General features: G+C 39.9%; 1 protein-coding gene across 1 annotated transcript; it reads right to left on the bottom strand.

Moving 5' to 3' along the window:
* Window positions 1-27,876, bottom strand: LOC148502832 (cytochrome P450 2F3-like). The gene is made up of 11 exons (XM_088449279.1): window positions 27,818-27,876; window positions 27,639-27,714; window positions 23,828-23,997; window positions 23,038-23,200; window positions 13,927-14,076; window positions 11,868-12,028; window positions 11,000-11,176; window positions 10,781-10,922; window positions 7,972-8,159; window positions 5,519-5,660; window positions 1-942 (listed from the first exon to the last, which is right to left on the bottom strand). The coding sequence occupies exons 2-11, from the start codon at window positions 27,658-27,660 to the stop codon at window positions 761-763; spliced, it is 1,497 nt and encodes a 498-aa protein (XP_088305405.1). The 5' UTR covers window positions 27,661-27,714; window positions 27,818-27,876; the 3' UTR covers window positions 1-760.

Consider the following 27,876-nt stretch of genomic DNA (forward strand, 5'->3'; position numbering starts at 1 on the left):
CCTAGTGCATAACCCAAAACCTAACCCTCCCCCTAACCCTAATTCTTACCATCGGGATGCTCGTGGTCAAGATCCTGGTGCCGGAAATCTGCTATTGGAATTCCGGCACCAGTCTTCTGAGCATTGGCATCCTGACCACCTGGATGTCCACTACATCCCATCTGCAACAAAGGGGTTAGGTGCATATGAAGTTAAAAAGTACAAAACTGAATAATATACAGAAATAAAAATAAGAAAGTAATTGTCATCCAAAGAGCAGACAAAAATGCAGCATATATATACGGTTTCTGACATATCATGCTGTGTCTTATAATTCAATGACAGTGAAATACCACAGGCCAGAGAAGTGACAAAAGTGACTGGTCCATCCACAAATGATAAGAACAACTAATGAGCATTATATCCAATAGGCAAAAACACAAGTAAGCATTGTGCAGATGATCAGATTACAAAAAATCATTATCAGAATTAATTTTTTTTTTTAAAGAACAATTTAAAAATTTTACATAATTCATCCTCAGTCTGTGAGGTACCTTCCAATGAAAAACAGACAAATATATTGCATTCAAAGTATAAAGACAGTGGTAGTCTCCAGAAGATTGTCTCACTTTTCACTGTAGGGTTTCTTCTGCTGTCTAAACTATAAATTACAAAAGCTGCCCTCTATTGCCCAACACAAACAGATTTATTTCTTATCTGCAGAGTTGTGTGAAACAATAAGAAGGTGGATCTGTAATGTTTATGAGCCATTGAAGAAAGTTTATCGCGGTACAACTGTCAGCTGGTAAGTGGGTGGCACGTTGCCCACGCCGCTGAATGATGGGGTGAGGTCAATCAGATCAGGATGCACTGTGGGTTTAAAGTTAAAATTTTGGAGCAACATGGTGAAAAATATGAAGAGCTCCATGCGAGCCAGTCCCTCTCCCAGGCAGATGCGTTTACCTGGAAATCAAGAAAAATTTTGTTAAATCAATAACAAAAAAGTTGCTGTAAGATAGGGGTAAAAATTTGTAAATCTGTTGACACCAATCATCATCATCATCTATTGGTATTTCCACAGCTCCAGTCTTAAATCAAACATATGTGAAATAGAGTAGAGATGGCCCTGCTTGTGAGAGCTTATAGCTACAGATCTGTCCAGCTACATTGTTGTCCATAGTGCAGCGAATTGTGCTATGCATTACGCAAGATGGACTCCCGCGATCGGGGATGCGCTTTTGCATCTCCATAGGATTGAATGAAGATGTACTCCTGTGATTGGGGACACGCCATAGTGTGGCATGGTGCATAACCTGATTCGCGGGCATGTTTGTGCTGCGATTAGCCACAATGAACGTGGGCACATCTGTACAATAATATGAAGAATATCAATGCACGCCAGTCTGAACAAATCAAAATAGGGTTTTTGGTCCAGAGTGAACCACACAGGAATAGGAATTCACTTGGTTCTTGTTTTCTTTGTATTGTTACTTTGGTGAGTTTGGTGGTAGCACTATAATCCAGGAGATTTTAGATGATTAATTAATACTATTATTGTATTTAGGATTGGACCAGTAACACATCAATGTAAAGAGTATGTTCAGTGCTGGAATGTTTTGTGGTTTGGTTACTCGTCATCAGTGATGTAATTCCTAGAAGCAAAGGATGTGTGGAGAGGGCATCAGCAAGACTGTTGAGGAAGGGTGGTTGGTGGTTACAGAATACTAGGTGGCCTAGACTAGGGCACTGGATCTTGATCCAGAATCTTCTGGGCTGTGTGCTGTGTTAGAGAGAGAGTGCATGACTGTTTACACAGACTGTACTGCCTAGTGTGTAACTTTTTATTGCTGCCACCTCCTGCACTCATGCTGCTTCCTACATAGAAATCTTTATGTGCCACTAAGAGGAAGAAGCAGGGGCATTTCTAGAGAGGAGGGGGCCCGTGTGCAGTCTCCAACATGGGGCCCGTGTGCAGTCTCCGACACGGGCCCCCTCCTCTCCGCTCGGCAGCCGGCAGCACACTGAGCTGTGCGCGGCCAGCGCTGGAGCTATAAACTCTGGGCACTAGAGTGTGCCAGGAGTCTATAATGTATGTACAGGTCATCGGGTTAATGGCCGCGGTGGCCATTTTTCCTGTACTGCGCATACAATGGGAAAATGGCCACCACGGCCATTTTCCAGTCATTTTACAGGACGTGGGACTCCGGAAAGGTAAGTAATATTATGGGTGCAGGGTGTGCAGTGCGGTGTGGGGCCCCCCTGGACCCAGGGGCCCGTGTTCCCCAGACACCCTGCACCCATTATAGATACGCCCCTGGGAAGAGGAGAGATGAGAGTTTGCCTCCAGGCAAAAGGGATGAATTTCCATTACTAATCATAATCAGTGTGCACTGTCACCAACCCATGCATAATGCAAATGATAAAACTGGAAACCGGGATACTCTGCAAAGCCTGCAGTTGCATTGACATGCCCTCACTAAACTTTGCCTAAATGAGAAACCCTTGTTACCAGATGTGCTTGTAATGCTTACAGACGTGTCCTCGCTTATCCTTGCTCTGGTCACGCCATACAGGTGTCTTAGTCGAGGCATGAAAATACTGTGGATTGGCATAGTAAGATGTGGTAAGACGCAAGAGGATCCATGGCATGCAATGCACAGCTTAACCGCTGGGTGATCAGTGCTCCACTGATGAAAACTGCAGTACTGAATACAGCAGTGTATGGAAATGGCACTACAGTACACAGTAGTAAGCCCTAACAGACAGGCCAATCACATAGAGTGTAAACAGTCGCAGATGTAAGTCACTGAACAGCAGTGAACAGGGATTTTATTTTGCTTGGTCCAATAAAAAAGTTGCACAATTGACTGCTAATAAGCCGCACACACAGAGGTGCAGTTTAGTATGCAGCAGCTGTGCAAAAAATAAGGAAATGTTGCAGCAGTGGGGACTTGTATTGAAGCATCTCAGATCTGCTGCTTGTGCATGAAGTAGCTATAACACTGCACATGCAGATGTAAGCCACCGGAGCAACAGTGAACATGTATTTTATTTTGCTTGTTCCTGTGAAAAAGTCTCCTATCCAACTGCAAATAAGCTGCACACACAGTAATTGAGTAAAGATACATGACGTAGCAGCATTGACACAGTGCAGATTTACGTTATTATTGCTTGTTATAGTGGCGGAGAGTCCTCATTCCAAGCGGGAGTTTTTCATCTTAGTGAAGCAACGGGCCCCTAAGCAATACGAATGAGAACCAAAGGGCATATTTAAATGCCCATAGAAAAATTCTCACTACAGTGGGGCAGAAGAGGACAATGCGGTCACTCCAGAGATATTGGAGTGACCTCATGAGAAGGCAGGAAAGGGGACTGCAATGACTAAGGACCTGCATAATAAGTGGAAGAGTATACTTTCATTTATTTCTTTTTTTATATAATCATATTGTACAATATATGTTTTAAATACATTTTCTTAACATAACTCAATCATTAAAAAAATTTCTGAGCGTTTATTGATTATTTCTCTTTTCTATATGCTACATCAAGATACTCATTTGTGCGTAATTGCACGGTAGACACTGTACACTTTCAAAAGCAACCCGTTCTGTAAGATGCTAGCAGCAATTTCAGAAATTAACTGTGGGGATCATGATCGGGTCCCCCCCATGGATTTGCACTGGTCTGAGGGGCTCACAGCACCCCCCCTCCCCAGCGCACAGTGCCGCTTTGTAGCGCTGCAACTTCACGTTTTTTTCCTAAAGGGGGCATGGCCATGAATACACCATGTTGCAACTGAATACGTTACGATGTGTCCTGGCGTGGGTGTATGCGACCCGACTAGCTGAGAGCACTACATGCCATATGGACGATAGATGATCGAGGACATATCTGTACATGTCTGCATCACTAGTGCTTACATACGCTGGATTCCAGATTATGCATAGTGTAAAATCCACAGCAGATACATTCAATTCTACCTGATCTCCATTGTCTCTTTGGGCAAAATTTACTAAGCGGCGGTTTGACGGCGGTTTCTATTCTGTTCTAAACCCCGGCGGTTTGGTTGCAGGTTCTATTCTGTTCTAAACCCCGGGAGTTTGGTGGCGGTTTTGCAGCGGTTTCTAATTGACAGCCCTGTTCTATTCTATTCTAAAATGTGTTTTGATGGCAGTTTTGAAGCTTTTTTGGCCTTAGTAAATCTGCAGATAGCAAAACTGCCGCCAAACCACAGTCAAAACACATTTTAAAATAGAATAGAACAGGGCTGTCATTTAGAAACCACTGCAAAACCGCCACCAAACTCACAGGGTTTAGAACAGAATAGAACCCGTCACCAAACTGCCGGGGTTTAGAATAGAATAGAAACCGCCGTCAAACCGCCGCTTAGTAAATTTGCCCTCTGTGTTATCCAGACTGTTCTGATTACTATATTTTGGATTATATTTAGGCTTATTCCTTTTGGTGAACATTGTCCTCATATTCAACAGTTTACTGTATTTGTAAAGGGAAACTTCCCAGTACTGTGTGCTACATTTTCTGTGCATTACACTTAGGGCCTGATTCAGAGCCGGACGCTCTGACCAGAGCGCTCGCTCTGAATCAGGGCCCTCCTACCTGTTCTTGGAGCGGCCTCTTGGACGCGCGCATAGCTGTGGGTTACCACCCACAGCTATAGCGAGCGTCCATGATGATGGTCGCGATGGTCAAGACCATCGCGGCCATCGAGCTTGCGACGAGACCCTGCGGTAGGGTCTCTCTGCCGCAAGCCCTGGAGTGATTTTGGCTCTATCAGAGCCAAAATCACTCCCACTGACATCACTACTGATGTCAGTGGGGCCGGTCCCAGACGGCAGGCGTTCCCATGGGAACGCCTCCGTCTGGCAGCCACACCCCCGGCACGCCCACCAAAGGGGGCGTGCTGTCACTCACCATCGACAGCACGCCCCCTTTGGTGCGAGACCCCGAGCGATGGATTCCTCGTCGCTCGCCGGGTCTTGCGCATGCGCACGACGGAGCTCCCTCCGTCGTGCGCATGCGCAATTCGGGCATCATCGACCCGCTTGCGAGCGTCCTTCGCTCGCGAGCGGGTCTGAATTAGGCCCTTAGATCCCAGATTACAGGAGAATGTGTTCTAATACAGTGGTCACACAAATTATTGGTGTTATACTGTATGAATGCGCCCTAAAGACTGTGACATTTAATAGTAAATTTAGTATTATTCATTGATAGAGCAGAATAAGGCTAGTGAAAGTATAGCACAGTGACACATTTAAGCCTCATATAAATGGCATATCACAAATAAATAATGCAATATACAATCAAAGTTTTGTTTCTTGTGAAAGTAGGATTTTGAAATATGCCATGTTGGATTAATAATTGGATCACTTTAAATATATGCATATGATCATCACCTGCAATTTTATTTTAATAATTAAATTTTGGATAAATTTATCTTTTTGATTAATGTATGACAGGGAATTTTCTTTTTTAATCTGTAACACCGATGCTTTAAATCTGTAGAAAATAACATCTCTACCTGTGGAGAACGGCATAAAAGCATCATTATTCTTGAACCGATTGTTCTCATCCAGGAAATTTTCAGGGTTGAATGTATGTGGCTCTTGGAATTTCTCAGGGTCAGTGTGAACGGAGGTCAGCACTGGCATAACATTTGTGCCCTGTATAGGGGATTGTATAGTACATTTATTATTAAGGTTATCATTATTTTCTTTTAATTTGACATGAAAAAAAATGTACAGTCAATGTGCCCAAATGAAAGCATACAATATACATTAAACAAAGTAATCAGCTCAGTCTTGAGAAAAATGAAACACATCAACTAGAACTCACTAGTTCAGCAGAACTTTCTACCGGGATAGGTAGATTACATTCAGCAAAGGGCAACTGAGGTACTAGTGATTCAGTAGGAGATGTCTCAAACCTTGGAAAGAGATTAAGGGGCATACAGTATTTATCAATATTATTTTAACTAAATAATTTGAAAATGAGTATTTTTCACACTCATTTCATACTATTTTAGTATCATCACAGGGTTGTATGAAAGGGCAATTGGGTTAAGAAAAAACTCCTCCAAGCCCTTAATTTCAGTTTTTTTAGTAAGCAGTTCGCATTTCCCATACTTGTAAAGGGAAATGTGATCTGTTCAAATGCACTAAAGTTAACTGTAAAATAATACAAGAGGGGGGAGCCCTGCGATAATAATGCCATGTTCAGATGGCATAATAACCCCCCAGCCCATTTCACCTACTTTAGCTCGGCTTTCCCTGCCTGCTAAACCACAGGCTGATCGCAGTGAAAATAAATATTTAAATACAAACAAAAAAATAAATAAAACTTAACTGTAATCATAAAATGGTGGTTGGTATCTCTTTCTGTGTGACCAAGTCACTTGATTTGTGTAACCTCAGCTGAGTGCCTGCTGGGACTTTCTCAGCCTCCTACTGCACAGATCAGCTGACCAGGTCACACAGAAGGAAACACCAATCACCTAACCTGCTTCAAGTAAGTGGGCTACATAAAATCTGGATTCTGAACAACATTAGACGATATTAGTTTAACTTATTTCTCACCGTGTTCTGGTAAATACAAAACATAAGAGGTTCCTGTTTAGAATTCTATTGGATCTAATAAGATAATTAATTCACTGTTTATATACAATTGGACTTTGAGTATTTTATTTGGTCTCGGAGACTGTTTTCATCATATTGAATGTATTTAGGCTTATCCTTCTTGTTTCTCAAAATGCACACATTTTAGTATACTAATTTTATCATTAATCTGTTGTAAACTTATACAGTACAACACCTTGCACTCTCTCAATTTATTCTAAAGGCTAAAATTACGATGGTACTTTTTTAAGTCTGCCGTGTCTGACGGTTTTGGCTACTGGATTAAAAGTGGCAATTTTATTCTATACAAAACTAAGCATGTTTTGTTTCTGATGAAAATGCTCCTTTACACCCCAATAGCTAAAACTACTGTAGATATAACAGCATAGTAAAGCGCAATATGACAAAATTTAGCTTTAAGCACCTTCCACTGCATGTACTTCCCACCCAACATATTATTAGTCTGAAACAAACCTTACCAACCTCCAAAGTGTCCTTTTTTTAATCTCAACTCATTCATCTATATTTCCTCTCAATTACATCAAGCCAGTCTCATAACCTCCTTCTCCCCAATTACTATCTACGTATTGTTGAATATTGTGCCCTGATCACTCTTTATATTGTCCCCAAACTCCATTTCTTCATGTTTTTGATCTGGATTCATCTTTGTGTTTTGGTTTTGTTTTTGCAAAACCACCCTCCAGTGATTTGGTTTTGAATCTGAATTTAAAGAAAAAAAAATTGCTAAAAGTTTTTTTAAAAACAGCTAAAATCTTGTAATTGTTGCAATTCAAAACCCAAAATTCAGATTTAAAACCCAAATTCTGAAAAGAACAGAACCAAAACTCAGATTTATCCGGATCCATGATATTCAGGTGGATTAGGATTTCTGGAGAACCGAACCGCACATCTCTAGGTGGAACATCAATTTATGCATAATATATACTGTAAATCACACTGTCTTATTCTTATCAACTTCTTCCACTCAAACATAACATTCCATTTCCATGGGCCATGATAGAATTATAAAGAAAATGGTTAAAAATACAACATCTGTGCTACCTTTGAATTCATTGAAGGTCATGCTCATGCTAAACATTTATCTACCTCTATATACAGTACTTAATGTTCATTTCAGTTATTATACTGTATCAATGTTCATGATTTATGTTTGTTTAGCTCACTACTTGATTTTCCCATGATTGGAATGAGGCAAAATCATGAATGAGAGAATAAGGGACTGTACAGTATGTTTACTGAGTCCTGTCAGACTCTTAGATTTCTTTTAAAATATTTAAGTTTATACTTTTTTCATCTTTGCACATTACAATTTCCCTGTGGCCTAAAGTATATATCTCACCTTAGGCAGCATGTATCCTCTAAAATGGGTGTCACGTGTTACAGAATGTGGCAGGCTCAGTGGGAATATACTGGTGAAACGTTGTATTTCATGTATCACAGCATCAGTGTATGGCATTTTATTCCGATCCTCCACTTTTGGGCAGCGGTTTCTTCCAATCACTTTTTCTATCTCTTTGTGAACTTTTTCTGGTAGACACACACAGTAGTAAAGGTGAATTGTACAATTAAAGACACATGACTTTTAATGAGATGATTATAGTTTTTTCTGTATAAATATATACAGTAAATCTGATGCACATAGAAAACATTGGAAGTCCCTAGACAATATTTGTTGCAATTGGAGCAGTCTAATCAGCAGATATAGAGAGTAACCATCTGACAAATGGGTACCAGGGTAAAAAGTGAGTAAATTATGTGAAGTCCTCTTAGACCATGGGCCAAATGTAATAGAGTCCAATAATTTTTCTGTGCTGCGAGATTTAAAGCTACAGTACAACTCTTTCAGTTTGGTTCTGCATTTAAAAAAAAAATCATTTCAAAATCTGCTGCAAAATTACTGAAACTTGACCATTTTAGCAAAATCAGACCACTCTGAACAGCGATGTTTTGGTGGGTTCGGTTCTCTGAGAAACGGACCCGCTCATCTCTACTAATATCTATCTCTAGAGACTTATACTTTGGTTTGGTGCTGCACAATAACACTTTTAGGAGCTTCTGCTGTATTAGACTAGGTTATGTTACTGAAGCATACTGTAAGTACGGGTGGGTACGGGATGCCGGCACTCAAGATCCCAGAGGTCAAAATCCTGATGCCGGTATCCCAAAAGGGTTAGGATACCAACACATGTCGGTAGATATCCAAACCCTTCTCCTACACCTAACCTCCTCCCCGCACCCTAAACCTAACCCTCCCTTCTAGTGCCTTACCTTCCCCCTAGTGCCTAAATCTAACCCCTAACCCCCTCTTCCCCTAACCCCACTACTTACCTTCTGGGATGCCGGTATTCTGACAGGTGTTATGATTCCAGCACTGGTATTACAAGCACCGGTATCCTACTTGCCGGGATTGTAACCACATCCCATATTTACTGTGCCCTTTTTTAATCCTCCACTTGCCTGTATGCACACAGGTTTCTCTATAAGGTTTATTCATTTACAACTGTCCTGGTTATATAGTTATGTATTATTGCATATTAATTACTGTATATATTTATTTGTTTATGTTATGTCAACAACTGCGCTCCCTCCCTCCTTTTTTCAGAAGTAACAAGTATGTATACTTCAGCACCATGATAGTGTAAAGAAAGAGTAAGGATATTTGACAGTACTAATGGCCTATTTATTATTGACTCGTTATTTGTCCAACATCAGCATTCCCTCTCTTATTTTATCTGGTTTCCATTTTACCTTTGGTGGTCAAAACCCCAATATTGACGATAGCTGCAGTTGTGCGATAATTTATCTTTAAATTAATTAGCGTTGGACAAGGATAGAGATTAGTATCTGTTTTTTTTCTGTTTTCTTTGTTATGCCTGAAATAGACCAGACACATGTAGAGCCAATCAGAGGTGATCAATAGCAGAGATCTGTGTGATTTCAGATGGATTTCTTACATTATGGGCCGTATTCAATTTGGAGCGAAAAGCCGTTCTCGGTGAAATTTTTTCGCCGATGATGTCATTTTCGCTGATTCCACTTTTCCCAGTATTCAATTTGGCTGACTTTTTGCCGGTGTGAAAAGTGAATGCATCAGACCCGGCGAAAAAGTATGACCTAGGAATAGGTGGCGAGAAAAAGTGCAGAATTGGGGTTTTGGGGTACAAATGAAAAAAAAAAACACCCAGCACCCATGGGAAAACCCCCCTAAGGATTACTGAATCAAATAATTTTTTTAAAAAGACTTCAGGACACCATCAAAAAGTACTTTGTTTTGAAGGCGAAAAAAAAACAAAGTTGGGGGACAAACTTAGGGAAGCCAACGCGTCCAGCTGTACATGAGGTACATTGTATACTAGTCACATAGAAAGAGATCATGTTTAAGTTCCACCCTGATCCCTTTCTTCATACTGCAGCAAAAATTTCTCAAGGCACTACGAGACTCATAAAACTCATTACAAGTCTGTTTGCATCATGTCTACAACTGCATTAATCAGTTATGGTTGTCCTGGGGCTATTAATTACACTAAACTACATCATGAGCTGCCAAGATGTTCGCTGATGACTGCATAGACATAACAGAAAACAAATATGATGTAATTTACCAGCCCTTTGTTCAAGCAGGCCACTATATAACATCTAATTGTCAGGGACACTGAAAGATTGGGGACAGCAGCTGCATTGATGATTTGCAGATCATCTTAGCTGAGAAGTGACAATATCTTCTATAAGCTTCTTTTTGCCACAGCTGCATGCTCAATCTGTTGGTGTTACCAAGAATTTGACACACCAGGGCCTGAGGGTGAAGTTACTCATTATAATTTATATTGTGGCAACATAAGAAGTATTCAGTTTTGGATGGGTGTCAGTAGTATATACTATACTACTCAATGGTGGAAGTTCATCATTGCATCTGGTGGGATCAGTATGGCACAAAGAAATGAGGTAGGACTTGGCAATGATGTTCCACCCTTATTTGGTCAGTCGGCCACCTATGGAGAATGGGGGCAAGACCATCATAAACATTGACATTCCCAATGATGATTGCTATAGCTTTGTATACCTGTAACTAATCCTAGGGCTCTAATAACAATGCCCAAACGTTCTATGAATTTCTGCATTTTAAAAAAGTTGGTTTGTGACATCCATACCTGTAACATCTGGATATTTCATTAGGATAAGGATCCCATATCTCAGGGTAGTGCTCACAGTCTCTGTTCCCCCAAAGAACAAGGTTAGTGTCGTCATTACAAGAGTTTCCATGTTGAAGTGGCTCCCTGGATTCTCTTGCTCCTGGACCAGGAAAAATTAAGATTTACAATATATTTTTAAAAAGCAGATAATCTGGAAAGTCTTGAAGTCCTACTTGCCTTCTGCATCTTGCTAAGGAAGCAATCGATTAGGTCTCGTGGGCAATTAGCTTGAAATGTCTTCTCGTGGTTTCTGATATTTTCGAGCACAAACGATTTCATCTTTGCAAAATTCTTGAAAATGCGATTGTGAGGTCCTGGCAAATAATTCATTATTCCTGGGAATATGTTGTAAAACTGCAAAGGGCCAAAGTAACAGTGTAGATCTTGTTGTGAGATCGATAATAAACACCAAGAGTATGATTACAAGCAGACGCACATGCAGTGGCATCTATTCGCGTTTGCCCGCCTGTAACTTTATGTAAGTTCTGATACAAACTATTTCTCTTGTGTACATTCATGCGTCTGAATGTGCATATTCAGAGATGGCCACTTCTAGCATCTGTTTACGCTATAATACAGATTGGTGCTTCCTTCTACGCCACCAACAGTTGCACCATCCAAACTGCACCAGCCCTATGGGAAATGCAGTTTATCTGTCTGACTATGCGCTCCTATGTGACTGCGAATGTGCATCTGCACACCTGGGACACTCCCATAATACGCCCACTGAATGCAATAAGATGCATAATTTGTGAAGAAGTGTGTGGCTGGAAGCATCGCACAGCGGAGGTGCAAAGTCCTTGGCAAATGGGGATAATTGGCGCAAATGAGGCTGGCTGAATGATTAGTAGGGGATACACCTATAGTACAGCCAATTAACTTACAACTCTGCATCAGGCCCTGGGTGAGCTATTGCAATCCCAGAGATTTTTTTTACATAAATTATATGTTAGGAAATAAGTTACATTTTTTGTGCATTGCTTAATGAGATTTGGAGATCTTCTCAAGCAGATAAGGTGATGGGAGAAAAGGGTTTTTCTCTTACTTTTCCCCAGCCAGAACTGAATATTCGGAAGTTGTCATTAATGAGTTCAAGAAGTGTCAGGAATTTCTTGTCTTTATATTCAAACCGTTTCCCAAAAACGATTGAGCAGATAACATTGGAGACAGCACGACTCAAGAAGAAGGTCACATCAAAGGGTGTTTCTATAGAAAGACAGAAGTGACTGAGTTTACATGGTAAAATATGAAAAGAGTGCTACTAGTAATAGAAGCTCTAGATTTAAGCTAGAGATGTGCGCTGATCCCCATGTTTTGGATTTGGATTCATCTTCGTGTTTTGGTTTTGGTTTTGCAAAACCACCCTCACGTGTTTTGGTTTTAGATCTGTATTTATTCAACATGTTTGGACATGTTTACATGTAACCCAAAACCCAAGTTCATTTTTTAAATCCAAGTTCAGAACTGACAGCAAAACTGCACTCGGTTCAACTCGGGACCCCAAAGTGATTCCGAACTCAGACTCCGAACCCCTAAATTTGGTTGTTATCAGTTCTCTGGGAACCAAACCCCCACATCTCTAATTTAAGTAGGAGAGAAATGTATTTTTCTTTACAAATTGTATGTTTTTTCATAGTGAAATATACCCCTAAATGCTACATTTTAAAAACTCATGTAAGAGAAATGTATTCAACTTCATACTTGAAAATGGTGTATATATATATATATATATATATATATATGTATATATATATATATATATATATGATATAAAAATGATAAATTAGAATTTTAGTCCCATTATACTGACATGGAATTGTTGTATATATCTAAAAATTGGTAAAAGTACATGTTATTTCATGCATTTATCCTAACAGGACAGATTATTGATCTACTGTAGCTAAGTGACTTAGGATGTGGGGTGGCTAATATTTATATAAATATGGCAGAGTAAGAAGAACCTTCTTAATCACTTTAAATGTTCATACATCTGAACTGGCATTTGAGGAAATGTGCAGTTTAATATACTTAAAAAGATGAATGATTATAGTGTTAGCATACTCATCATAATCATCATCTATTTATTTGTTTATAAGGTATCAAACTTTCTACAGAATCATATAGTCAACATAAAAATCTTGTGGATATGAATAAACAAACTAACAAATAGTATGAGAATGAACATTCAGTCGTTTTACAAGAGAAGTGATATGAAGAAGTACATGTACAGTAGTGGATCTAGGCCCAAGCCTTGTGGTACTCTAAATGTATGTACCTTCTGAAAGAGGAAATAGAGGATTGGTGGACACAGAGAGATGAGCCCTGAAAGATAACTAGAATGAGACCCAGGTTTCATTCATATGAAAAATGAGAGGCCATGAATGTGTCAGATGCAACAAAAAAGTCTATAAAAAATACAGGTGTGTAAATTTTCATTAGATTTAGCAGTAATCAACTCTTTGGCAATCTTAGACATAGTATCCTCTGTGGAGTAGACAGTAAAGTAGGTTATGTGAGGAAAGTATACACGTGAGGAGAGTGTAGCCAACTTTTCAAGAAGCTTGGAGCATTGGAGGTGAGAGGTAGGACAATAATCTGAGAGAGTTCAGGACAGAATTATTTTTCTCACAGAGAAGGAGTAATAGCAACATGCTTGAATAAGGAGAGAAAGACACCAGTGGGGAGAGATAGTAATTACAGGTTTTAGTTAAGGCTTTGATGGGCACAGGAGAAAGTTATTTGTGAGTGTATGTGGTCAACTGGGGAATATTACATTAGGAGAAAAATAAAACAGTCAATACTTTACCTTCATTAGTGGGATAAAACTAAGAAAGGTGCAGGGATGTAATTAAGTTGGTTGTTGCTCAAACAAGAACATACCATTTCATGTTGCATTATGTTAATTTTGATGTTGAACTCGAAAGAAATATTTTGTCCATAGATGGTGGACAGAAAGTTTTGTTTATGATCACTGGGACGTGGATTAAATGTGTGACAGAGGCACTTCTGATTTAAAATGAGAAATTGCATTTATGCCTCTATTTTCAATTCAGTAGATTCCACTGCAGAAAAAAACCATAATAATAGTTCCACGTGATACTTACTGCTCGTGTTCCTGAATTCCTCCAACAGGAATTGAGCCTCCTCCTGAATGCGCTCCTCAATACTCCTCTTACCCATACCAAAATTCCGAAGTGTAACAAGTGCAAAACGCCTGAGGGTCTTCCACTTTTCCCCATTGGAAAATACTATTCCTGTGTTAATGAAAACCAATGACACACTATAAAAGTTAGTTTACACATACAAAACTAACAAGTTTTATACTATATTTACAACAGATTATTTGGGATACTGAACTATAGATAGGCAGTTAAAAGGTCGACAAAGTCTAGATAGACACCAAATGTTAGATGGGCAATAGGTTGACAGGAAGAAAAGGGGTGACACACTAAAGGTCAACATGGAAGATCGACAGGCACAATTGGTCAACAGGATCAAATGGTCAACATGAAAATGTTCGACACATTTTTTTTCTAACCCTAATCTTCACACTATCCCTAACCCTTCCCTTGGTGCCTAACCCTATTACTTTCTCCTGGTGCCTAACCTTAACAGTCAGGGTAGGTGCTTGACCATTGCTGGACCATTGCTGAACCATTGGGTAGGTGCCAGACTCATGCTGAAGACTCTGGAGCTCTGTATAGTACTTCCGACTAGTTGTTGGGATAATGAGTTAAATGAACACAAAGGAATTCAAACCTGTACTGAACAGGTTGGGGTTACCTAATGTGACCAGCCCATCCTATAATTGCCTTATGTTTGCTTTGACAATTGCAGAGGAATCACCCACTGTTTATTCCCACTCATAGCAGTAAACAACTGATGCTACAATATATAAGTGCTGGTAATTTCCTCACTTATGTTTGTGGTTAGTTTTTTATATATTTATTTTTTAAATACTCACTCTTTCAGAATGCCTTGGAGAGACTCCCTACAGAGTTTTCTTTACCCACCTGCATCTTCACCTTTGCACTGTCATGATGGTTTTGTTCAGGGATAGCTTAAGACTTTAAAGTGGCTCTGAAAAATAGTTTTAAGTGGCCTCATGTTGTAGATTTGATCAGAAGGTGAGATCAAATCAACAGGAGGTTGACTGCTGATGCATATGACACAATGCAGCCAGATGTGGGAGTGTTAGGTAAAGTTAAAACCTATATCCCTTCAAATGCACCAGCAAAACTGTGAACACTATTGTTAGGAGCATGTGGCTGACCCTTCATAATCAAAACAGCACATAGAAGGACAAAATTTCCAACCACAACCAGTAGTGTTGGGAGACAGTCTCTGTCTTATCTGTCCTTGCAGCTTGTATCCTAGAATGTTGGGGAACTCTTTAAGTGGATAGATAGTATTCACCTCCTGGAAAGTTGTTTACTTAATAAATATTCTAGGCTTACCAGCCTGCTCCAGCATTAACTCATTAGCATTCACATTTAACAAACATACCTATTTAACTTAATGACCCCCAACATTTATTAACACCCCATTACATCAATAATATCCTTCCACACTCAAACACTACATAAATTCCCTTCACATTACAGTGACCTCCCTTTCTCAACCCTCCATCAATTTTGACACTCCTTAATACTGGAAATCAGCTTAGGCACTACACATTACGGCAATTGGCTGTAATAGTCCCAGGAGGAAGAGGGTGAAGGATAATGATGAGGAGCAGAAAGGGAAGGGAACCACCATGAAGCTGTCCGATGACCACCCAGTTCAGGGCACAACATAGACAATATATATAAAAATGCGGTAAGAGGTCCCTTGACATCGTGGAAGACACCAGCTCACCAGGGAACCCCCAAGGGACACCTTTGGCCAAATAGCTCCTGGTTTTGCCATACTGTATATTTTAAAGCCAACATTAGTAAAATCCTGCATACCCAATACACCATCTCCTACACTCCCCAGTTCACTCTACAGTATGTTCCTGCTGAACACTAACTGAGGCTAAAGTCTCTGCATTCATTTCATCATTTCACCCTAAACCCTGCCCCCTTGAACTTATTCCATTTCAACTTCACGGCTTCTTCTCCAGTACTGTATGCCCACCTCTAGCTCACCTTTCTAAGAGGTGTGATTTCACTGACACATTTCCATTCTGCTTTAAACACATTCTCACCAATCCTAAAGATACCATCTCTCAGCCCAGCCAACTTCTCCAACTATCACAGTATTTCTCTGACCCCCCTTTTGCCTTCAAACTAATAGAATGATTTTTTCACACTGCCTGTGTGACTTAATCTGCTCTTATTTCCTTCAAGCATGCTCTGTAATTGGGGTCCCCAACATTCCACCAAGATATTGCTCACAAAAGTGATAAATGCCCTACCTACAGCAAAGCCTGAGGGACATTTCTCCATACACATCCTCCTGGTCCTCTTTGATGCTCTCAATGCAGTTTATCAGTTTCTTCTCCTGTATACCCTTCACTTCACTGGACTTATTGACACAGTTATGTCCTGATTTACTTTCTATCTAACTACTCCTATAAGTGCTGAGTCTGAGTCAGATGCAAATCTCTCCATGGACATAAATAGCGAGTTTTAGTGTACAGCACATGCACAGAAGGAAATTCAATTTTTTGCATATCTCCAGCTAATCCTGAGTCAGATAGATCTTGTACAGGACATCTCTTTGTGTGAAATGAGCATTACTGGTAGACACACAACTAGGCAGCAGCCATGGGAATGCACACAAGAGATCTGTCTTATAGGAGTGTTATGGGTGTGTAGTTAGCGTCCCATGCTTTTCTGAGTCATGCATATAGAGTGGGGCAGCCTGTGTCTGATGGATCTCTTGCACTTAGCATAGTTCTGGTGTAAGTACTGATACTAACAATGATGGCAACGGCTGTGGACAGAGAAACAATGGAGTGGCTTCCTGCTTAAAGCTGTGCTGATTCTCACATTAACCCTATGGAAATGCTCATTAGCATACCGCTTATCTCTGCTTTACTGGTTTCTGGTACCAACATCTCCTACAAACCTTTTCCTGTACTGCTACCCACTGCTGAAATGTCTGTCCACGTAGTGTCTGCTACTGGCACATAATCCACTAACACTTTCTGTGCGGCCCTCAATGCTCTCAACCTGAATTTTCCATTGCACAATTACTTAGTGGTGGATTTCCAGATCCACCATTTTTGGCTGTTGTGGTTAAAGGATTTAAAAAGGTAGTGACACCATCTTAAGGGATCCAGCCAATATGAAGGCCCAAGCTAAGGGGGAGATTACCAGTTCCACATCATCCTCCCAAGACCCCTTCTCTGCTCATCAGAACATGTGTTGTGGCAGAACTTCTGTAGTGAGTGAAGACCAGTGATGCCATGTTCTGCCTCTGCATGGTCCACTATAAATGCCACTGCCTAGCCTCCTACATCTATTTCCAGAAGACTACTGCCCTTTGTGTACCAAAATTATGACATGAAAATTAAGACTAGGGGGTATTTTTAATAAAGTGAGGGTTTTTAGAAGTGGAGATGTTGCCCATAACAACCAGAGTCTAACCATTATCTTCTTTAAAGTGCTATATAAATGTTAAGTAGAATCTGATTAGTTACTATGTGAATCTGATTAGTTACTACTTCTAAAAAACACACACTTTATTGAATAAACACCTATTTCTCTATATATGATAGATACAAATATATCATTGTAATCATCATTGCAGTAATAAAAGTGATTCCCAACCATTTGAGTTAACAAAAGCTAAATTGATAACCAATTTAATAATCCTGATAGTGAACAATATATGGGTATGATCAGAGTGGTTTTTATATATATTGTTACTACTGACATTTACTCGCAAACTTATATAATGAAAACAACATTAATGAAGTTGTTTATTGTACCTAGTTTTGCCGTTTCATGGTGACAAAGCAATTTTCCATATTGTTTAGCCCTGTACTATGTGCTAAAAGGATTATAGCTTAAATGCTAAAATATCCGGTTTCAAATGTAATTTGCAGGTCTCACACTCACAATATTTACTAAGCAGATAACATTTATCCGGATAAGGAATCGGCAATTATGGAGCAAATGTGTTGGCACAATAAAAGGACATGAATACTTATCCCTTGTAAAGTATAAGAGACACTAATACCATCATTGTGTAGACGGGGCCACAAAAGAAAGGAGAAATGCGATGTTGCAGAGTTTTGTTTGTCATGATTTTTTGCCTGAACTGGGAGTGAAGCCTAAAACATACTGTATACAGCACAAGATATTTTGTGAGTTTCCTCATTGTGGGTAACTGTTTTCAGCACTTGTGTCGCTCTATCTTTTTATTTTAATAAATGATCAATTGCCAAACACGAGATACATAGGTCCCATCATTACTCGTAAATGGCAGTGAGCAATATAAAGAAAACTGTGCCTCTTCTATTCCCTTCTTAGGTTGATAATGATTTGGTACATGTGAAGTGGGGGCACAGAGGGGCTGTTTCAAAGGTAGAGGCATATGTGGCCGCAGCTGTGTCTTTTGGCTGTCATCCGTCTGTGTCTTTATGCCAATGCCATTACAAAGTCCTTCCCTGGTGTACACCCATGCATACTGTATGAATGTGCAAGGGCTGAGATACCAACTTTCAACCTCTGTAGATGCTGCAATACCATCTGGGGCACCTTAGACTCCACAGTTGGTCGCAACATCAAAACTTCCACCAGCTCTTTGGCAGGTGCAGATTTTCTGTATGGCCTCCACTGTGAACGATGGAGCATCTGTGTACACAACCACTTCAGCAACGCGCCCGCAGCACTCCCAAAAGACGCCTATTATACAGTACATCTTTGTGCCTCTGTTAGCCACCTCTCTGTCACCGCCCAGGAACAGCCAGCACTTTTCCTAGACATTTCTGATACCGTATATCTCAATCACAATAGAGCCTTTGTGAGCACATGTGCTGAACGAGTATTTAGGGATTTTTGTGCATGCATAGTCGCTCAACACTGCAAACATCAGCATTGCATGCGGCTCTGAATCAGGGTAGAAAAATAATACAGGCTTTTTAGTACTACTGTTAAAAATGAAGCTCTGAGTCATGATATTTTTAAAGATGTTTTTTCTGCATATGCCCAGTAACATCGCATTGGTTAACAGTGGGCCCCACTTCATTGTTTTTAAAAACTTACACTCTTGGCATTTTTTTACCTATGAATTGCAAATGGATAAGGAATCCACTTCTTTGAGGTTATCACACTACCCATTAATAAAAAAAAATGGTCATATGGTAGGTGCACAAAACCTGCAGCCTCCTTTTTTTGGCGCAAACAATAGGGATTCACTCGGCCCTAGATATACAAAGCAGCAATACATTTTAGTGCCACCAGGTGGCGCTGGATGTACATATAGAAATTGATAATATAAAAGAAATGATACTTAATCCTTTTTAGAGGAAAAAATAGTCTTTCCAACCACCACTCCTCATAGTGTTCCACAAATTCGCGTCGATCCCCATATTATGTATATAGAAGGAAAAACACATAACATACAAATTTCCTTAATAACACTATATCCAATATTCCAATATAACAATATGTTATTTAAAAAATGATGGTGTTTTCAGTCTGGATGTTGCAATATTAGCGTACCCAGACTCACATGCCAACGTGTGGAAATAATCGTATTTAGGTATCTTTTATCCTCCCACCATATGGTTTCCCGAAAAAGATCCACTTGATAAATCAGAAAATAGCAGAAGAAGGTAAGTATTGAGTACCTTACTCACATTAAGTGTATGCTATAATGGCTCATAAAGGTTTCTTTATTCTGTAGTTCAGTATTTCATCAGCTTATAACCATACATATTCATCCTCATGATAAACAGAAGAAGGAGAATGGTGGGTATAGCCAGTATTTTAATGAAAGTATAGACAAACTGATACAAGTAGATAAAAAAAAGCACATCTGTAATAAAAGGTGATGACCTGACAAATAGAACAATGGAGTGCAGAATCCACAGTCTCATTCAGGGTAGTCACCAAGAATTCGAAATATCTGATTTTATTACATGCAACGCTAAAAATCTAATTTATGCTACAGAGCAGGGGTCTTCAAACTTGGCCCTCCAGCTGCTGTGGAACTACACATCCCAGCATGCACTGCCACCTTTTTGATATAACAGCATGCTAAAACTATGTGCAGTGCATGCTGGGATGTGTAGTTCCACAGCATCTGGAGGGCCAAGTTTGAAGACCCCTGCATAGAGTGTAGCTGTGGGCTGTTTTATATTGGACGAACAACGAGAAGTCTTAAAATCCGTATTGGAGAACATCTCCGTAATATTAAAAAGGGTTTAGATTCTCACTCATTGTCATCCCATTTTAAAACTATACACCACTGTAAATTTCCTTGGTTTAAAACGAAAGGATCTATAAGATCTAAGGATAATATGGCAGCTATCGCCATGGAAGAAATGAAAATTATTTATAAATATAAAAAACACTGGTTCTTGGTGGTCTTAATCAAGATTTCAAAATAAAATGGTTTTTGTAAATGGTTTTTATGGATATGTTTTATATATGATTTTATTTATGACTTTTAACTTTATTAATATTTTATATATGACACTGTTTCTTGTATATTATCTTATTTGCTATTTGTATTTATAGGAGAATGTTTACATTAGGTCTCCAATATGGACATTAAAATAAAGGACTACTGAATCACTGAGGTTTTCTCCCTATATGTCAACTGGAAGTGCATTGTGTACTTTGGACGCTATTTTCGGCTGTCCGGAGAGTCTACACCATGTGCTCTAGAAAGACCAATAGGAGCTGCATGGACCTGATGTAAGGACGCCGGAGCCGCGGTCCACATGTGGGACACGTGGGTCACGGCGAGAGAAGGATATCGCGCTAAACCAGATTATGTTTTTTCCGGAAGTGTCTTTGCCAGAAGGAACCATGTGGCTTAGGACATCAGATGCAGTGATCTCGCCCTGGAACATGGACTATACAAAACCTTTATCATCAAAGTATTGTGTTGTGTATATGTATGCATTGGATAAGTATGTTCATTAATTGATTGATTGCTTAGGATATTTAAGGTGCCCTATTATGTACTGTCCCCTATACCTTGAAAAAGATCTGCAGTGGCAGATCGAAAAAAGCGTTGGTCAGAGGGGATCTCTGTTGCATTGGACACTTTATCTTGGTGACTACCCTGAATGAGATGGTGGATTCTGGACTCCATTGCTCTATTTATCAGGTCATCACCTTTTATTACAGATGTGCATTTTTTATCTACTTGTATCAGTTTGTCTGTACTTTCATTAAAATACTGGCTATACCCACCGTTATCCTTCTCCTGTTTATCATGAGGATGACTATGTATGGTGATAAGCTGATGAAATACTGAACTACAGAATAAAGAAACCTTTATGAGCCGTTATAGCATATACTTAATGTGAGTAAGGTACGCAATACTTACCTTCTTCTGCTATTTTCTGATTTATCAAGTGGATATTTTTCAGGAAACCATATGGTGGGAGGATAAAAGATACCTAGATATGATTATTTCCACACGTTGGCATGTGAGTCTGGGTACGCTAATTTTGCAACATCCAGACTGAAAACACCATAATTTTTTAAATAACATATTGTTATATTGGATATATTGTTATTAAGGAAATTTGTACATTATGTGTTTTTCCTTCTATATACATCATATGGGGATCGACATGAATTTCTGCAACCCTGTGAGGTGTGGTGGTTGGAAAGACACCACCCATTGTTGACAATAGAACATTCCCTATCCTACTCATCAAATCAGGGAGGCGAGGCCTTGCCATGTTCTACAAGGGCACGCTTCTCAGCATATTGTTTCTTTAATAATATCAACCTTATGAGCACTCACGAGGCATGGAGCTTTGCACAGAGGCACCAAGACGAGGAGGTACTACTTACCAGGAGCCAAGTGGAGTGGCATGGTAGGGGTCTGAGTCAGCTTCTGAGGGGGACATTCTCGCTTTGCTGCCCTGCTGAGGCATCAGCAAATCCAAATGTCTCTCTGTCATTTCCTATTGGATGTCCCAGCACTTTCTTAAACTTAACATGTCTAAGACTAAGCTGATCATCTTCCCACCCTCCTGAATTACCTCACCTCCCACAATTTCACTACCTATTGATAGCACCACAATCTCCCCTAGCCTACAAGAGTGCTATCTTGGAGTTACTCTTCACTCCTTCCCCTCCTTCAAACCACATATTCTGTACCTTTCACAGTCCTGTTGTTTTCAACTCAGTAATATCTCCAGGATCAGACCTTTCTCACACTGGAGGCAACTAAGACCCTCATCCACTCTCTCAACTGGACTACTGTAACCTCTTCTTATCAGGTCTCCCTGACTCCCACTTCTCTCCACTCCAATCTGACCTCAATGCTGCTGCCTGGCTCATCTGCCTCTCCAAGCATACTACATCTGACTTCCATCTCCGACGCTAGCTCCGCTTTCCTTTCAGAACCCAATTCAAACTCTTCACACTCACTTAAAAACACACTCACCCACCCATTTAAATAAAGGATAGTAATAACATAAAACATAACTTGAACATTGAAAACCTTGCAATGATCTGATACGCCATAAAAATGTCCCCAATTTTCTGTCAAATTATGTTTCAGACACGAATTAGGTTTATGTTTCAGACACGAAAAAAATTATTTATTTATGTTGGAAATGGAGGGACCACAGCAGATATCTCCCATACCTGCTTGCAGTCTCTCCTTCATACATTCGGGGGGATTCTTAATATTTGCAGGTATCCCCCAAAAATTACTGTGTCATATGTAACATTTGAAAGGAGGGGACAAAATCTAGAGCAATAGGTGCTTAGGCAAGCACATGCTTCTTCCACATGAGGTAGAGTGCACCTACTGTAGTCTACAATACTGTCAAGTTTCTGGTGGATCATTTTAACCAATTACAAGCTCACCCTTGGTAATGTAGAAGAATGACTTAAACAGAGATCTCTGTTGTTTTTTTGTTTTGTTTTGTTTGTTTTGAGATCACTGGTGTCATTTATACTACATATTAGGTATTTCTTACTTGTGCAGTTCTTTGGTACAGAAGAACTTACATACTGTATAGATTTTTAAAAAAATCATGCAGCCATAGTTACCACCTACCATGTCACAGAGAAGACACTTACCGTTCCCGTGGGTGAACCTATGAACTGCAGGGAACTCTCCTCTGCCGCTGAAATTGTCTGCTTGTTCTACTAGTGCTTCCTTCACTGCCTTGTAGCCATAGAGGACAACATTAGGCTGTGGTCCCAGGTGGATAGTGAAGACTGGACCATATATGTTATTCAGCTGAATTTTGTTAACATATTGGAAAAATGATAAGAGATAAATATATAAGACTTACTGTATATAAACATATTTAGAAATAAATAAATGAGTATGTCATATGTAATTAAATAATTCAAGGCAAAATATGAGGATGATATTTTTTTTTTATCTTGCCCCCTTTTATTTTGATTCTAACACATACCTCTCAGTCTCTTCCACTATTCCCACATATATACAGCCATATTGTATCACACTCCTGTTTTCACTTTCTCTATCATTACATAACACTATTATTTTTTTTTTTCCCCGTGGTTCTGGTCGGCAGATGACTAAACTAATAAATAGATTAATAAACAGTATCACCAGGGCAGTAACTAGGATAGTGTGGACAGGGTACCGCAGGGCAGGTGACGCTGTTCAGTCCTGTCAGTTTTCTTGTGTATTATCATTCTCACTTGTAGATTCCTCTTCTTTTATCCCCAGCATCTCCTGACCTCCCCTATCTCTTCCCTGGCCCTTCCCCATGAGGCCATGGCCCTTTTTCATGTGCACTATCTTATGTCTTTACTTAAAAATTGAGGGGGGCACCAATGCTCTCTCTGGCACAGGGCACCAAAAAGTCTAGTTATGGCTCTGTGTATCACATACCTTTTTCAATGACTTGAGCAAGTCCTTGGTGTCCAGCTGGTGAAGGTTGCCTAGTACAGGTAGGGCCCGAGGACCAGGCGGAAGCTTCCCCTTTCTCTTTTGGAGTAATACGATAATGGACAGACAGAGAACAACCAGCGCTGTTGTCATAGAGCAGAACTTTTCCCAGCCTGTCAAATCAACAAAGTACAGAAAATTTAATAATAACAATGTCCTTTAAGTGACAACTGAGGAAAAAAGTTCTAAGGACCTATTACTACTCCACCCAAATGCAGACAGTTACAGTACTTGTACACAGTTTACCTACTGCAAGTACAGTATCCTGTGTGATGCCCCCCTCCAGCAGGAGCAGGTCAGTGAATTGGTGTGACACAGATGCCCTAGAGGAATAATGGGTTAGTTCTAATGAAGGGACGGTAAAAATAGAAAAAATGTGCTGCAACTCATATGAACCAGACATTTGTTATCATTAGACCAACTTTTAATAGTCTGATCAAAAGCTGTTTTTAAAAGTGAGTTTTAGAAGAGATGTTGCCCATAGCAACCAATCAGATTCTACTTAACATTTAACTAACACCTGCTAGAAGATAATAGCTAGAATCTGATTGGTTGCTATGGGCAACATCTCTTCTAAAACTCACTTCTAAAAACTCTCACTTTAGAAAATGTACCCCTTATAGTATACCAATGACATGGCTTTTGAAAGATGCAACTTTTAGTTCAATGTCTCCCAATGCATTCTATCAAAGACTGATAGGGTTGGCCTTTGCAAATGTGGCCCTGTGCTATATCCAATGCACCCCCAGCTGGTGGATGCTCTATTTATCTCCCATTATTGCCATTAATCTCTCTTCATTTCCCTCTCCCTTTGGCTCTCTTTCTGCTAAGATACCCATCTCCCAGCAGCTCTCTTACTCAAGCAGGGGCTTCTTTCCTCTGACAAATAATGCTGTTGTTTCCACTAAAGCCTCATGGATGTAATAAGGCCTTGAAAGGGAATGTGTGGCTCTGCTTCTTTTTATCATAGTGAGTCTGTGGTACAGTATTAACATGGAGAGTCATTAACCATGATCACCTGTGCAGTGACAGTCTAAAAATTGGATGTTAGTGAGAACCTAGGCATGTGCTAGGCGGACAAATAGGCACCTTTGCATAAATACGTAATAAACTAGAAGATGCAGACTGTTTTTCTTGTTTGTGATTCCAAGGAAAAGGTCATGGTGGAAAAATATGTGTACTTATTCCATACATGCCTACTCTCCTGGGAATCGTGGGAGGCTCACGATTTTTCAGGTAACCCCCTGCGATCCTGGAAGAGTAGGCATATATCCCGCATCCCGACCACTTCCTAGTGAAGTGGGCAGGATGGGGAGATTTTACCTGAAATTATCGGGTCCGTAGGGAAGGAGCTAAATGGGGCAAATCTCATAATTTAGCCCCGCCCCCTCCTCACGGACCCACAAATCACGGGGGTTTTCTGTAAAGGGGTGGGGCCTAATGGCATCTATCATCTGGCCCCGACCCCCGAAGAGGAGAGCAGCAGGTCCCCTCCTGCTGCTCCCGGAAAGCTACCCAGGAATGTAGGCCAGTATGACTTATTCATTCCATTCCAGGCACACCTGCAAGCCAAATACAGGTTCCATGGTCCCACCTGCACCAGCTTGTGTAGGACAGAGATAATGTCTACTTTTGGTGGACATTGTATTGTGCAAACTGATAGCTTTATGGAATTCAAAGCTAAATAAGTGTAACGTTGTTCTGCTAAACTTCAGGACATAATCTTCATTTGTGAGCATCTACAGATTTTTGTGAGAATTCAGTTAGCCCATATTTTTTCACTGACATGTTGGAAGAGTCTCAACGGCAGCTGTGCATGACTAGAGAATAAAGAATTTTTTTTACATGGAAACATATACCCCTTTTACACCAAAAATCCCGGGTCTGACCCGGGAATTGAATCCCAGGTCAGACCCGGGATTTGCCCTATTTCCATTGTGGAGTCAACCCAGGAATATCCTGGGTCAATCCCGTTCACACTGCACCCGAGTGCAGTGCTGGTGCTTGGTGATGATGTCATCACCAAGCGCTGGAAACTCCAGCTCTCCCCTGAATGCCAGACCAGAGCCGGCCGGCAACCAGGGGAGAGGGTCCTTCCCGGGGGGGGGGATGCTGTCATTTGGAAGGCTGTGGAGCCTGTCTGTGACAGCTGTCACCGGGCAGGGAGAGATTACAGCCTCCCCAGTCCGGACCATATGCTGTATTCTCTCCCTCCCCAGTGACAGCTGTTACACAGACAGCCTTCCCAATCAGCCAATCAGCATGCGGTAAATGGGTCCCGGGTCAGAAGACCTGGGTAACCCTTTTCACCTGAGCCTGAGCAGAGTTTTACCCATGTAAATCCCTGCTCGAGTCCCAAGAAGAATTGACCCGGGATTTTTCCCTAGGACCCTTTTCCACTGAGCCACTACCCGGGTTGACACGGCAATAACCCGGGTATTTTGGCCAGTGGAAAAGGGGTAATAGTGTAATTTAAAAAAATCAGACAAATCAGTGAAACACAACCCAAAATGTTAAACAAGGTTGATCTATTAAGAAGAGTCTTTATGCAGTACTTAAAACTTGATGAGCCCATGGGTTGTGAGCTTGCAAATCAGTCACAATTCCTTAGTTTGACCACACTTAAGCTAATTGTACACATTAATCTACTTAAGTGCATTTGCACAAACATAGTATAGTTATTAGCTCTACTGAATTTACAGTAAGTACTTTTGCAATAAGTTTGCCCATTAGATTAACCTTCGATGACCCCTACTTAATCCGATCTGTAATCGCTAAACAATTGCTAAACTGTAAATACCATAATACATAAATCCAAAATACTTTCTCTATTAACAAGTGCAATATTATTTTATGTACTTGCCAGTTGAAACTAAATATTATCCCCCACCAAGGACAACTATTACTTTTATTTGAATACTGAATTAGTTTCATTTTTTGTATTTCCCTTTTTTGTTGTGTGACCACACATTTAACATATAGTATATACTAAATATTTTATGATCACTTGTTATTATCATATATTTACATCCTGAACAGAATAAGTAGGAAATAACATTAATGCTCCTGCTTGCTATAACATCCATGTTTGTAATATATTTATGGTGTAGTTCAACCATAGAACCAAACCATGTCTAATTTTATATTCTAATACAGTATAAAAATAACGAATCATCCTCCCACTTTTTCCAGTCATATCACTCAGCATCTAACAGACAATTAAGGATTATAAAACTGTCCATGTAAAACATGTACTGAAAAAATGACAGCAGGTTCCAGTAAGCTAAAAGCTGATACCTGATTGGTTGCTATTGGTTACAGCATATTCTTGCCTTTTACACCATGTTAATAAAAATAATTAAATATAGCATACACCATGTCACTAGTAATCATGTCAGTAATGATGTACAAAGTTATGGCAAAATGATGCATTTATTGTATTTATCAGGCTATTTTGCAGAGGTCTAACATGCTCATGATACAAAATGTGAGTTCTGCTATTGCTTGCCATTCCACATAATGCCACTTTACACTATATTTGTAAATAACACTCCACAGTATATTTATAGCCTTTGAATAGAACTTGGAGGTTGACATTCAATCCTTTGGTTTGTGGTTTGGTTGGGTTAGGACTTGGAACATATAAGCCCAACATACAAAACTTTATGAACAAATGCAAAACTATTTTGTGAAACATTGTTAAAAAATGTTCTTCTTTCTACACAGCAGCATTAAAAGATATAATTCTTCTTACCTGTCACCATGTTAAGAAACATCCCAAGTCTTTATCTCCAGCTGAAGTGTGGTCTTGGTCTCATTAAATGGTATTTCTATTGTAGAAAAACTTGAGGGTGTCAGTGAGTTTCAGAACAGTTAAACCAAATATCAACCATCACCAATTACAGAGATGAACCTGTATGTACTGGTACTCACATAAGACAATGGCACATGGAGCATCAAATATCAGATATATACACCTGTTTTGGATGTTA

Source organism: Taudactylus pleione, unplaced genomic scaffold, assembly GCF_031769625.1.
Source record: "Taudactylus pleione unplaced genomic scaffold, aTauple2 ptg000481l, whole genome shotgun sequence".
In the NCBI taxonomy this organism is placed as follows: Eukaryota; Metazoa; Chordata; class Amphibia; order Anura; family Myobatrachidae; genus Taudactylus; species Taudactylus pleione.

Coding starts and splice junctions, on each gene's coding strand:
- LOC148502832 (XM_088449279.1), bottom strand. CDS start 27,660: ATGTTTCTTAACATGGTGACAG. Junction 23,998..27,638: donor GTTTCTTAACATGGTGACAG/GTAAGAAGAATT, acceptor TTGATTTGACAG/GCTGGGAAAAGTTCTGCTCT. Junction 943..5,518: donor TTTTATGCCGTTCTCCACAG/GTAGAGATGTTA, acceptor CTTGATTTCCAG/GTAAACGCATCTGCCTGGGA.